Source organism: Mesoplodon bidens (assembly GCF_964165515.1).
Source record: "Mesoplodon bidens genome assembly, chromosome: 15".
Classification (NCBI taxonomy): Eukaryota; Metazoa; Chordata; class Mammalia; order Artiodactyla; family Ziphiidae; genus Mesoplodon; species Mesoplodon bidens.
In genome coordinates this window covers 58308244-58321962 of record NC_138171.1, presented here as the reverse complement: position 1 = coordinate 58321962, position 13719 = coordinate 58308244, and the positions used below count along the sequence as shown (strand labels likewise).

The window sequence follows — 13719 nt, the reverse complement described above, 5'->3', positions numbered from 1 at the left end:
AAGTGTATTTACCCTTTCTGTTGCTCTTTATTTCTTTCTGTATTTCCATCTGGGATAATTTTTCATCTGCCTGAAGAATTCCATTTATTATTTATTTTTAAAATTCTGCGCAGGATAAACTTTGTTCTTATTTGTCTGGAAATAACTTCATTTTGTCTTTATTTTTAAAGGATAGTTCAACATAAGTATTGAATTATAGGTTGGCAGTTATTTTTAGCACTTTCAAGATGTCATTACATTGTTTTCTGACTTTTATAATTTCTGTGGAAAAGTTAGATATCCATCTTCTTGTTCCTTCTTTGAGGATGGTGTCTATTTGTCTAGCTGCTTTCAAGATAGTCTATATATTTTTGGTTTTCATCAGTATATTCTATGATGCTGGTGGGGGGGGATTAATTTATCCTAATTGGGGCTCATAGTTTTTCTTGAATCTGTGACTTCATGTCTTTCATTATCTTTGGAAAATTCTTGGCTATTATCTTTTTAGATATTCTGCACTATTCTATCTCTTCTCCCCTTCTGGTATTCCAATTATACTCTTCTGTGTACACTCCATCTATTTTGTTCTCCATGCTTTTGTCTGGATATTTTCTACAATTTTCTAGTTTATTCTCTCTTTAGCTGTATCCAAGTAGCTGTTAAACTCATGTATTTAGTTCTTAGTTTCAGCTTTTTAAATTTTCCACTCTCCTCTTTTCATTGGATCCATTTTCTCTCCATTATTATAACTCTAGAGAAAGCCAGGAGGCTTTATAATTGTTTCTTCTGATACCCCAAGTGTTGAAGGAATTAGTGCCACTACTAACTTTCTGTGTCTATAGTCATGGTTCGATTTAGAAGTTTAAGCATTTTGTTTTTAGAATGTGAAGAAAATGGGAAAGGCAGTAACAGCTGAGCTGAAGAAGCTCATAGAAGAGAAGGCCCGTGGACCAGAACACATATTTGATGAAGAAGGAACTTGCTTAAATAGAAAGAAAATGCTTTCATATGCAATCTTTTCCAAAGAGGAAAAGTAAGCATCAAGGTCTAAGGCACCCAAGAACAGACCACTTCACCAGTGTTGATAGAATGAAACATTAATATTGTCTGAAAAATAAGTCTTGCATTGAATTTCATGTGAAGAAATGTTTACAGAGATACAAAGGAGAAAAAAGTAGTTACCAGCCACAGTATTATAAGAAATTTTCTACTGTTTTTCATGTGCTCCTTCCTACTCATTATTAACACTTATTTAATCTTACGTTTATGACATATCCCTCTTTAACAGATCAGGAAACCAAGTTTCATGCCCCCCACACACTAAGCTAGTAAATGGTAGAGCCAGGATTTAGACCTAGACAGTTTTGTCTCCAGATCCCATGTATTGAACTATGTACTACATTATAATGTTACCTGGAGAATTTTAATTACTGATTTTAGACACAGAAGCTTTTCTCCAAGGTAGAATACAAGTAGAAGAATAGATGCATCTAGAAGACCACGAAAATCATCAGTGTGTTCAGTTTTCCTCCCAGATATGGTTCATTAAAAAAAGAGCCATCATTGGAAGCAGTCAGTGGAACAGTTTCCTGAAAGTTATGTATCATTAAATGCTCATGGAATTCCAATCTTTAGTGTGTAGATGTATAAATGAATTTCTCAGGATAAGCATTAGCAGCTTTACATACATACATAGACAAATAATTTTTAAAATAAAGTTAATTGACCTATAATACCTACTGAAAACTGCACAAACAGTAAATGTATAGTTTGGTGAGTTTTGACAAAGTAAACACATTTTGTAATTATCACCCAGATCAAAAACACCACCAATGGCATCTGTTCTGCCTCATGCCAGTCACATGTCCCACCCCTACCACACTGACTTCAGTAAACATAATCCTAACCTCTAACACCACAAGTTGTTTTTGTTTACTTTTCACCTTTATATAAATGGAATCATACTCAATGAACTCTTTGGTGTCTTGCCTCTTTTGCCCAACTTTATGTGTTGAGAGATTCATCCATGCTGTTACTTAGTAACAATAATTTGATCATTCTCATTGCTATATAATGTCCATCATATGAATATACCACAACTTATTCCATTCACAACTGTTGATGGACATCTGATTTATTTGAAGATTGGGGAAATTATGATTAGTGCTGCTATGAACATTCCTTTACATGTTTGTTGGTGAATGTACATAGATAAATTTCTGTTGGACTTTTGACTGGAAGTGGAATTGGTAGGTCATAGGGTATGTGTATTTTCAGGTTTAATAGATACTACTAAATACTTTACCAAAGAAGTTGTATCAACTTACACTCCCAATGAGAGTATATGAGGTTTTTGTTATTCTATATCCTTGGCAACACTTGGTATTATCTGCCTTTTTCACTTTAGCCACACTGGCATGTTTATACCATCACATACAGGCATGCCTTGTTTCTTTGTGCTTTGCTTTATTTTGCTTCACAGATATTGTGGTTTTTTACAAATTGAAGGTTTATGGCAACCCTGCGTCAATTCTGTTGGCACCATTTTTCCAATAGCATTTGCTCACTTTGTGTCAGTTTGGCAATTCTCACAATATTTTTTTTCTCACAATATTTCAAACTTTTCCATTATGATTTGTCATGGTGATCTGTGATCAGTGATCTTTGATGTCACTATTGTACTTTTTTGGGGTTGCCACAAACCACACCCATATAAGACAGCAACTTAATAAATGTGTGCATTCTGACTGCTCCACTGACCTCATCTGTCTCCCTTTCCTCAGGCCTCCCTACTCCCTGAGACATAACAATATTGAAATTAGGCCAGTTAATAACCTTACAATGGTCTCTAAATGTTTAAGTGAAAGAAGACCTACATGTCTCTCACTTCAAGTCAAAAGCTAGAAATTAAGCTTAGTGAGGAGGGCATGTTGAAAGCTGAGATAAGCCAAAAGCTAGGCCTGTTGCACCAAATAGTTAGCCAAGTTGTGAATGCAAAGGAAAAGTTCTTGAAGGAAATTAAAAGTGCTACTCCAGAACACATGAATGATAAGAAAGTGAAATAGCCTTATTATTGATATAGAGAGAGTTTAAGGTCAAACCAGCCACAGCATTCCCTTAAGCCAAAGCTTAGTCCAGAGCAAGGCTCAAACTCTTCAATTCTGTGAAGGCTTAGAGTGATGAGGAGGAAGCTGCAGAAAAAAAAAGTTTGCAGAGGTTGGTTCATGAAGTTTAAGGTAAGAAGCCATCTCCATAACATAAAAGTGCAATGTAACACAGCAAATGCTGATGTAGAAGCTGCAGCAGGCTATTCAGAAGATCTACCAAAGATAATTAATGAAAGTGGTTACATTAAACAAGATTTTCAGTGTAGAAGAAACAACCTTACATAGCAAGAAGGTACCATCTAGGACTTTCATAGCTGCATAGAAGTCAATGCCTGGCTTCAAACTTCAAAGAACAGGCTGACTCTCTTTTTGAGGGCTAGTGCAGCTGGTGACTTTTAGGTTGAAGCCAGTACTCATTTACCATTCCAAAAATCTTAGGGCCCTTAAGAATTATGCTAAATCTGCTTTGCCTGTGCTATATAAGTAGAACAACAATGCCTGGCTGACAGCACATCCAGGCTTGAATTACTGAATATTTTACTCAACTGAATGTTTGAGACCTACTGCTCAGAAAAAAGATTCGTCTCAAAATTTACTGCTCAAAGGGGACTTCCCTGGTGGCGCAGTGGTTAAGAATCTGCCTGCCAGTGCAGGGGACACGGGTTCAATCCCTGGTCTGGGAAGATCCCACATGCCACGGAGCAACTAAGCTCGTGTCCCACAACTACTAAAACCCGCATGCCTAGAGCCCAGAGCCTGAGCTCCGCAACAGAAGACGCCACCGAAATGAGAAGACCACACACCACAACGAAGAGTAGCCCCCGCTCACCACAACTAGAGAAAGCCCACGCACAGCAACAAAGACCCAATGCAGCCAAAAATAAATAAATTTATTTAAAAAAAATTTACTGCTCATTGACAATGCACCTGGCCACCCAAGAGCTCTGATGGAGATATACAATGAGATTATTGTTGTTTTCATGCCTGCTAACACAACATCCTTTCTGTAGCCCATGGGTCGAGTAATTTCAACTTTCAAGCTTATTATTTTAAGTACTTTGTAAAGCTGTTGCTGCCATAGTGATTCCTTCAATGGATCTGAGCAAAGTAATTTGAAAACCTTCTGGAAAGGATTCACCATTCTAGATACATTAAGAACATTCATGATTCATGGCAAGAGGTCAAAAGATTAACAGAAGTGTGGAAGAGGTTTACTCTAACCTTCATGGATGACTTTGAGAGGTTCAAGACTTCAGTGGAGGAAGTAACTGCAGATGTGGTAGAAATAGCAAGAGAACTAGAACTAGAAGTGGAGCCTGAAGGTGACTGAATTGCTGTAATCTCATGATAAACTTTAACGGATGAGCAAAGAAAGTGGTTTCTTCAGATGGAATCTATTCTTGATGAAGATCCTGTGAAGATTGTTGAAGTGACAACAGAGGATTTAGAACATTACATAAACTTAGTTGATAAAGCAGTGGTTGGGTTTAAGAAGATTGACTCAAACTTTGAAAGAAGTTTTACTGTGGGTAAAATGCTATCAAACAGCATTGCATGCTGCAGAAAACCAATCACTTGTGAAAGGATGAGTTAATTCATGCAGCAAATTTCATTGTCTTATTTTAAGAAATTGCCAGAGCCACCCCAGCCGTCAGCAACCACCACCCTGATCAGTCAGCAGCCATCAGCATCAACACAAGACCATCCATCAACAAAAAGATTACAACTTACTGAAGGCTCAGATGACGGTTAGCATTTTTTAGCAATGAAATATTTTTAAATTAAGGTGTATTTTTTTTTAGACAATGCTATTGCACACTTAATAGACTGTAGTATACAGCACAGTATAGTATAGTAAACATAACTTTTGTATGCACTGGGAAATCAAAAAATTCAAGTGATTCATTTTATTGAGATATTTGCTTAATATTGTTGTGGTTTGGAATCAAACCCGCAATATCTCTGAGGTATGCCTATATTCGTTTTAATTTGTTTCCTTCTAATAATGAAATTAAGCACTTTTTTATATTTGTTAGTCATTTGGATATCTTCTTTCATAAAGTTTCTCTAAGACTTTTGCATGTTTTTCTTTTGAGTTGCCTGTCTTAAGTTTTTTTATCAGATATATTGACAAGTATCTTTTCCCATTCCAAGTCTTTCCACTTTCATAATAGTGCCTTTATATGTATTGACTCTTCTTAATTTCAGTGTAGTCTTCTTTTTCATAGATTATGCTTTTCTGATGAATGTTCCATCTGGTTTTGACTATTTTCTCCATCTTTCCTCAGTATTCTTAAAACTATTCATCATAGTTTTTTTTAATGTCCTTGTTTTATAACTCCAGTACCTCAATCATCTGTACATATGTTTTTATTGTTTTTCTCTGTTTCTAGTCATTTGATTCTGTTAGTGTGCTTGATAGTTTCTGAAGAATTGGTGAGGCTCTGAATAATATCTTTCTATAGACGAGATTTATTCTGTTCTCTGGCAGGTAGAGTAGGGCCTGGTCACCTAATCTGCTCAGGTAATGGTATAAATTCAGGCCTGTTTTTATTTTGGTAAGTCTCCTTCTATATCTACTTTACTCTGGCTTTTAAGATGTAGCCCTTAATGGATTCCAGCTGAAAGCTTGGAGTGTTCACCAGGGCCTCTCCGCCTTGGTGGCTTCTAAATCTTTACCTTTACCTCCTCAGCCCAAAATTCCAATGAGATTGCCAAAATTTCACTCTGATTTTTAAAGTCTTTCTGTTTAATGTCTTAGACTCCTTAATAACATTATATTTGATATACTGTAGCAGCAAATAAAGATATTAAAAACATTAGAAATATAGCAATATTAAATGAAGAATTTTGAGATTGATAAGAGATTTTGACTATAGTGTAATGAAAAGAATCGCTTATAGTTGTAGTTAAGCAACAAAATAAATACAGCTATTAGTCTTGCATGCTGGTATGGCAGCTGACACAATACAATCTAACAAAATTGTTTTGAATGAAGTTAAAGACAACTAAGCACTACTAGATCCATCTTATGGAAAAAAAACGAAGAAACGTTTTGGCCAACCCAGTACATTCAGGCAATGGAATACTGTTTAGTGCTAAAAAAAGAAATGAGCTATCAAGCTATGAAAAGACATGGAGGAAACTTAAATGCATATTATTAAGGGAAAGAAGCCAATCTGAGAAGGCTGTATACTGTATGATTTCAACTATATGACATTCTAGAAAAGGCAAAACTGTGGAAATAGTAAAAAGATCAAATGTTGCCAGAGGTTGGTGGGGAGGGATGAATAGGCAGAGCACTGGGGGTGTTTAGGGCAGTGAAACTCTCTTACATTATACTGTAATGGTGGACACATGTCATTATATATTTGTCAGAATCCACAGAATGTCCTAACACCACGAGTGAATGTTACTGTAAACTATGAACTTTGGGGGTAATGATGTTGTTAACATAGTTTCATCAGTTGTAATAACAGTACCCACTGGTAAAGGATTTTGTGGGAGGTTGTGTGTGGGAGGGATAGGGGGTATATGGGAAAACACTGTAGTCAATTTTGCTGTAAACCTAAAGCTGCTGTAAAAAAAAAAAAACAGTTATTTAATAATTTTTAAAAGTACAAAATATTGCTGTGAAAACTTAATGAAAATATAAATATATGGTGAGATATGCCATAAATATATGGTGAGATATGCCATGTTTACAAATCAGAAAATTCATTGTTAATGTCAATTCACCCGAATTGTTTTGTATATTTAATGCACCCTTAAACAAAATCATGGCATCCTTTTCTGTAGAAAGTAACAAACTGATCATAAACTTGTATGAAATGCAAAAGACCTAGAAGGTGAAAACAGTGTTATAAGAGAACAACGATGGAAGACATACACTACCTGAGTTCAAGACTTACTATAAAGCTATAGTAATTAAGAGAATGGTGTTGGCATAAGGATAGAAATATAAATCAATGGACAAATTAGAGAGTATATATAGAGTCCACTGGTTTTCAGCAAAGATGCCAAGGTAATTTAATGGGGAAGAGAGAGTTGTTTCAACAACTGTTGCTGGAATAACCAGAGGGGAAAAGTGAACCTCAACTCTTACACCATACACAAAAATAACTTGAAATGGATCACAGACAAAATACAAAGACTAAAAATTAAAAACATCTATAAGAAAATGGTACAACCCTGTGTATAGAAAATTCATGCAGCTAATTAAATGGGCTTACTGAAATTTGTGTCAAGGTTTTCTTAACAAAAATTCTGATTTTAAATGTCACATTCAAAAAAGTGGAGTCAGGGTCAAATGGGAGCAAAAGACAGTCTCATGACTCAGAATATTCTGTAACCATAATCAGCATCATTTATCATCATTGCCTCAGTTTAGTAAATGCATAGTAAATATTGCTACTATAGTGATATAATGTAGAGTAGTGGCAGAATTAATTTTTTAATATCTTTATTTTTTATAGTTCTATATCAGTAACAAAGTTTTAATCAGTTTCTTTTATACATTGTTTCATTTTCAAGAAGGCAAGTATATGTGCTAGAGTGGCTTTTGTATATTTTGTACATTTATATATGTTGAATACTTATAGTTCATACATTTGGATTTATTGTAAATGGATTTCTATTAAGTTTTTTAAAATTTATTTATTTTTGGCTGCATTGGGTCTTTTGTTGCTGTGCGCGGGCTTTCTCTAGTTGTGGCGAGTGGGGGCTACTCTTCATTGCAGTGCACGGGCTTCTCATTGCAGTAGCTTCTCTTGTTGTGGAGCACGGGCTCTAGGTGCACAGGCTTCAGTAGTTGTGGCACATGGGCTTAGTTGCTCCATGGCATGTGGAATCTTCCCAGACCAGGGCTCGAACCTGTGTCCCCTGCATTGGCAGGTGGATTCTTAACCACTGTGCCACCAGGGAAGCCCTCTAATAAGTGTTAAGGGTCTATGTTTATTGTATATCATGAACTTTCGGTCATATAAATAATTGACTATACACAGGGTTTCTTGGGTACTTGGTTTTATCATTTTCATTCCACATCCTCCCCATTGTTAGATTAAAACATATCAGTTATGAAATGTTAAATTAGAAGAATTAAAACCATTGATTGCACGTCTCAGCATAATCACGTTTATTTTATTTATTTATTTCAGTAATGATGATATCATGTTGATTTCTGTGGAAAGTCCTAATTTGACAACTTCAATTACATCAGATCCAACAGGTATCTTAAAATATGACCTATCAAATCAGTAAGCCTCAAATCAGTATTTGTTTAAAATAGAGAATTGAATATTATCTTTTAATAAAATAAAAGTTTTAATTCTACTCTCAAAAATGTTTATATCTGTGATTAATATTACCTGAATAAATCAGTGATTACTTAATAAAATTGAGGTTTCTTATTAACCTTGTGTTTATCAATTTATGGCCTTTTGTTTCTTTACTGTGTTTAATGGCTTTGTAAATTATAAAATTACTTACCTTTCATATCCGTTATTTGTACTTATTTACTCGGGTCTTGTTGCTGATAGTGATGGTTTATTTTTTGTTTGTCTTTTGTTTTATCGAGTTATAGTCTACTAGTTTGGCTAATCTTTAGTATCTTTGATTTTTTTAAACTTATTAAATAATACTTCTGTTACTCTTTAGAGTTTCTCATTACACTTAATGTAAAAATCTTTAACCTTAGATTTCCAATAAATTTCCTTTCCCTTAAAGTAGCTATCTTTTTTGGCTCATAATTTCTCCTTCAAAATTCCCCATTTCCTTTTCATTTTTACTATATATTAGAGAGTTTAATTTGCATCTTAATTTCAGAAAGCTTTGTCTGCACTTATATAGCTACTTAATTGCCACCATGATTTGGGCTGTTAACATTGTAAATCAAATAGTTAAGGGATATTAAGCATTTATCTCAGGCTTTTACTGGTTCTGTGAAGAATCCTCCTCAGCCATCTCAGGTGGTCTAGTCTAAAGATACTATGAATAAAAAATGTGTAAATTTCCAAGTTATTTCCTCAAATGCTATAGTAGTTAACAGATAGCTACTCAAAAAAGAGTTACTAATATAGCTGTAAAGTTACAGAATGAAAAAATCTTTTGAACCAAGGTTAGAGTTTGCTTTTTTTAGACTGGTTCATTGGTCTTTGGAATAAGTAAAGTCGATTGAGTTACATTTTTTATGATTATATAATGGTTAATTAGCATCCCCATTATTATTGTTTCAGCATTCACATATTATAAAGTCCATAAATATTTAATAGTTAATAAACTTGTCAGATGTTCATATTTTAATAATTTTCTTTCAGATACTGGAAAAATTACATCAGGAAATTCTAACAATTCACCTGATGCTGAAACTGAAGCTATGGTACGTACTAAATATTGTCTCTGAATATTGTTTATTTGAATATGTTAGTTCTAGGAACTTTAGTGTTGCTACATGTTGGATGACTCATCTTTGTCATTCATTCTTTGGGAGATTCATTCTCTGAGAAATTAATGTCTCCTAGTTAGTGTGACCAGGTTCCAGTCCAGCTTAAACATTAAAAGCAAACAGCTAATGATGAACATATTTCACAACCATATTTATTACCAAATTAACTCATTTAGACTCTGCTTAGTTATATTCACTGAAACCATATAGTATTTCACGAGCTTCTCTTTCGTAGTAGAGTTAAATTAAGCTGTAAGACTTATAGAATGTTCAATCTCTAGCTTCTAAATGGTAATTTTAAATGATATGTGTTTTATATTTAAAAAACATTTTCTGTTGAGGCAAAATCCTTTTTAACAACTTTTCAGGCTAAAGAGAAGAAGAAACTTGATTCTGTGATTGATCTAACGAAAGAAGGCCTGTCAAGCTGCAACACAGGTAAAGGATTTGTCTTTTTCAAGGAAGAGGGAAGGGTAACAACTCAAAATACATTTGACCCATTTATGAAGTTTTTTTGTGTGTGTTAGTGTGTGTATTTAGTAGCTCTGTGCAGTTTTATCACGTGTGTAGATTTATGTAACTGCCACCACACTCAAATTATACAGCTGTTCTATCACTACAAGGTTCCCTCATGCTACCCCTCTATAGGATTTTTTTAGAGTTTGCTCCCAGCCCCTAAACCCTGGCAACCACTAATCTGTCCCTCACTATTATAATTATATGTTGTTTCATGGATGTTATATAAATGTGATATAATATGTATCCTTCTGATACTGGCTTCTTTCCCTTAGCTTAATTTCCCCCAAGGGTCATCCAAGTTGTTTAGTAACTATTCCTTTTTATTGCTGAGTAGCATTCCATGGTGTGGATGTGTAATAGTTTATCCATTCACTCACTGAAAGACATCTGGGTTGCTTGGGACTATTAGAAATCTCTTTTCTACCTGTGAGACACACCTTTTTTCCTTAACCATAGCAATACTGGCTGTGAGAGGATGCTAGGGCATAACATGAAAATGCAGAGGGAGAGTGACAGCAGTGCCCTCTTTCTCAGATTTAAACAAAAAGAAGTAAAATAGAGTCTTCTGGGGCTGGTAATCAGTCATAAGGTTTCATCTCTTAATTGCACTTGAATGTTTATGGTACTCTTTTGATGAAATATTTGATTCCACTTATTAGCATTAGTAAATTAATATTAAAAAATGGAGATTACTACAGGAACTATATAGTCCAGTTCATTCTCCGATCTCAACTGTGGATCCAAACAAAGGTTGGAACCATTGGAATCTTTAGGCATCCCATGATAGAATCAAAAAACCCTTCAGTTTCCAATTTCATGAAGATTAGAATGAATTAAAAAATGAAATTGGAGTCCATAAGGAAGTATCATTAATGATTAACAATTTTAACATTAATTTTAATGATTAAGATTACTAAATATTTTTTAAACTACACGATACAGGATTCGAGTTGCAGTAAAATGAAAACACAGATTCATTCAGTGCTTGATAAAATAAGTTATACCTGTAATGGGGTTGAGGGGGGCTTCACTTTGAAATCGAGCAGTTGGAAAGATAGATCATGCCAATTCATGATCCTAACTCATGATAATGTGAATGTGAATCTGTCTTGTAAAATGTTCAGTTCTGAATAAGGGTATAGTTAGTTAGTCAGATGAAACTTGGACCGTTTCTCATATTCCCAGGCTTGATGAATGGTATCACCAACTCATCCAGTTTCTCAAGCCAGAAGTAAGAGTCACTTTTGACTCATAGATATGCCTCATTCCACTATGTAGTCAGCTTTCAAGCTCATCAGTTGTCTCCCAAAAAGCTAACAGATGTAGTCCATTTATTTCCTTATTTCAGAATTCTATCATCTTTAGTCTATTGCCATAACTTAATAACTAATATTGCTGCCCTACCTTACTGCTTTTAATGAATCTTCTAAGTTGCCACTAAAATATTATTTCCTGTATACAAATCTGGTTATGTTTTTGTCTTTAGGATAAAATCCAAATTCTTTAACAAGATATACAAAATTCTTAATGACTTAGACCCTGAAAATGTTTCTAGGTTTATCTTCGACAGATTCCTTACCTCTTCCTTGATGGCTTCTCAGTAGGTAGTGCTTCTTCTCTCCTTGCCATCACCACATATCCTGTTCTGTTTGCCAGGAATGCTCTCCCCTCTGTACCTCCCCAGGCTTGTCTGATGACCCCACTTCTCATCCTTCAATGTTCAGTTTAGACACTTGTGACAAACTGTTCTGGCAGAAATTGTCATCTTTGCTCTCCTTACCCTTGGTATTTTGTGCATGCCTATATTATACCTTTATTTCATTGTTTCTTTACATATCTGTTTTCCTAAAAGGACTTGAAATTCGTTTCAGCAGCATTAATGTTTTTATTAATCTGTACGTTTTCATCTTTTTAGCACAGTGCTTGGCACACGGCATACGTTCCAAAAAAAAAGGTTGAATTAATGCAGATTTTCCACTAAATAGTTTTAAAAGAAATGTAAGTTTATATACTGTGAATGGGAGTGTAAATTAATCTTTCTGGAAGACATTCTGTCAATATCAAAACTTTACAAATATGCAAGCCTTGTGACTCAATTCTTTGAATAGTTACCTGAAGAAAATAAAGTATAGGGGAAATATGAAAATGTTCATTGCAGTGCTATTCATGAAATATAAAACTTTGGAAACCCTTAAATTTCTAGGAATAAGGAATTAATTACAAAAATTAGATTTATATGGTACAACCATATTCAACCATTAAAAATAATGTTGAGGAAGTATATGTATTGATGTAAACATGTTAATATAATGAGAAAAAAGTTATAAAAGTATATATGTAGAGTCATGGTGGAGTAAATGGGCTCAGACTTAACTTTTCTTCAGTAAACAAGTAGAAAACTAAACAAGATATAAGAAACAAGATACAAGAAAATAATTTTTAGATATTGCAGTACAGGACTGCAGTCCTTTAGAGAAGGGAAATGCATGAGATGAGCCCTATGGGCTGCACCAGCTTTCTTCCTAGATTGTGGTGCACTGATGGAGATCCCAAGCAGAGAATGGCTGTCTTGCTGAGGTAAAGAGAGATTGGCATTCAGAGAGGCTGAGGCAACTGGAATGAGGGGAAGAGTACTATCAGATGAGGAAGCCACTTGGAGAAAGAGCTCTAAGAGGTTAGCATAGGAGTCCTTTTGAGTCTTTGCTGAAATATTAAGTCACACATGCAGAGTGAAATTGCATGAGTCTGGGCAGAGAATGACCAAGGACCTTTACACTAAACAATTTTCAGAGCTCAAACAGCAGTGGGAAATGTTTCAGGTCTGACCAGCCATCGTGGTAGATTCTTACTGAATATACAGGTGTAAACTCATCTTGGAGCAAAGGCAACTCTAGCATTGCCCTAATAAAACTGAACTCAGAATTCAACTCACAACCATGTAAAATTCATAATATCCATCATCCAATTTTAAAAAGTCACTCAAGATGTGAGGAAGAAAAATGGAATCCATACCAGGAGAAAAATCAGTCAAAAGAAGCAAACCTAGAAATGACAGATGACAGAATTAACAGACAAGGACCATAAAAGAACTGATAGAAGTACAGTCAGAGATTTAAAGGAAAACATGAACATAATAAGAGAAATAAAAGAGAACCAAATGAAATAAAAATACTTGAAGTTCAGTGGATGGAATAAATAGCTTATTAAACACCAGAGAAAGAAAAACAAATTGGTATACTGGAAGAAATAGTATCTGACCGTATAATTTGGAAAGAAACTACACAAATTAAAGAAAGAATACGAAAAGAAAAGAAAAAAGACTGGGAAAAAGGAATCAGACCTTTAGTAAACTGTGGGACAATATCAAGTGGTCTAACATACATGTATGGTCAAAAGTTTTACAGATTTAATGAAAAGTACAAGCCCATCATAACCAAGAACTTCAATACTCTGCAGGCAGGATAAATACAAAGGAAACCATGTCAAGGAACATGATAATCAGTTCCTGAAAACCAGTGATTAACAGCAACAACTTCAGAGCAATCAGAAAGACACCATATATATAGGATATATAGGGAAGAAAAAAGAATGCACAGTTTTCTCAATTGGAACTATGCAAAACAAATCAAATGGCATTATTAAAAGGCTGGGGGAAAATAATTGTCAAACTAG

General features: G+C 34.6%; 1 protein-coding gene across 4 annotated transcripts in view; it reads left to right on the top strand.

The window, feature by feature from the left end:
• Positions 1–13719, top strand: part of ATF7IP2 (activating transcription factor 7 interacting protein 2) — a 56447-nt gene that overhangs the window by 27905 nt on the left and 14823 nt on the right. For 3 of the 4 annotated variants that reach the window (XM_081257436.1, XM_081257438.1, XM_081257439.1), the window contains 3 exons: positions 8243–8313; positions 9401–9462; positions 9897–9966. In XM_081257436.1, coding sequence (XP_081113562.1) covers positions 8243–8313; positions 9401–9462; positions 9897–9966 — 203 coding nt within the window. Of the gene's footprint in view, positions 1–8242; positions 8314–9400; positions 9467–9896; positions 9967–13719 lie in introns of all 4 variants that reach the window. The other variant, XM_081257437.1, reaches the window with a different exon arrangement.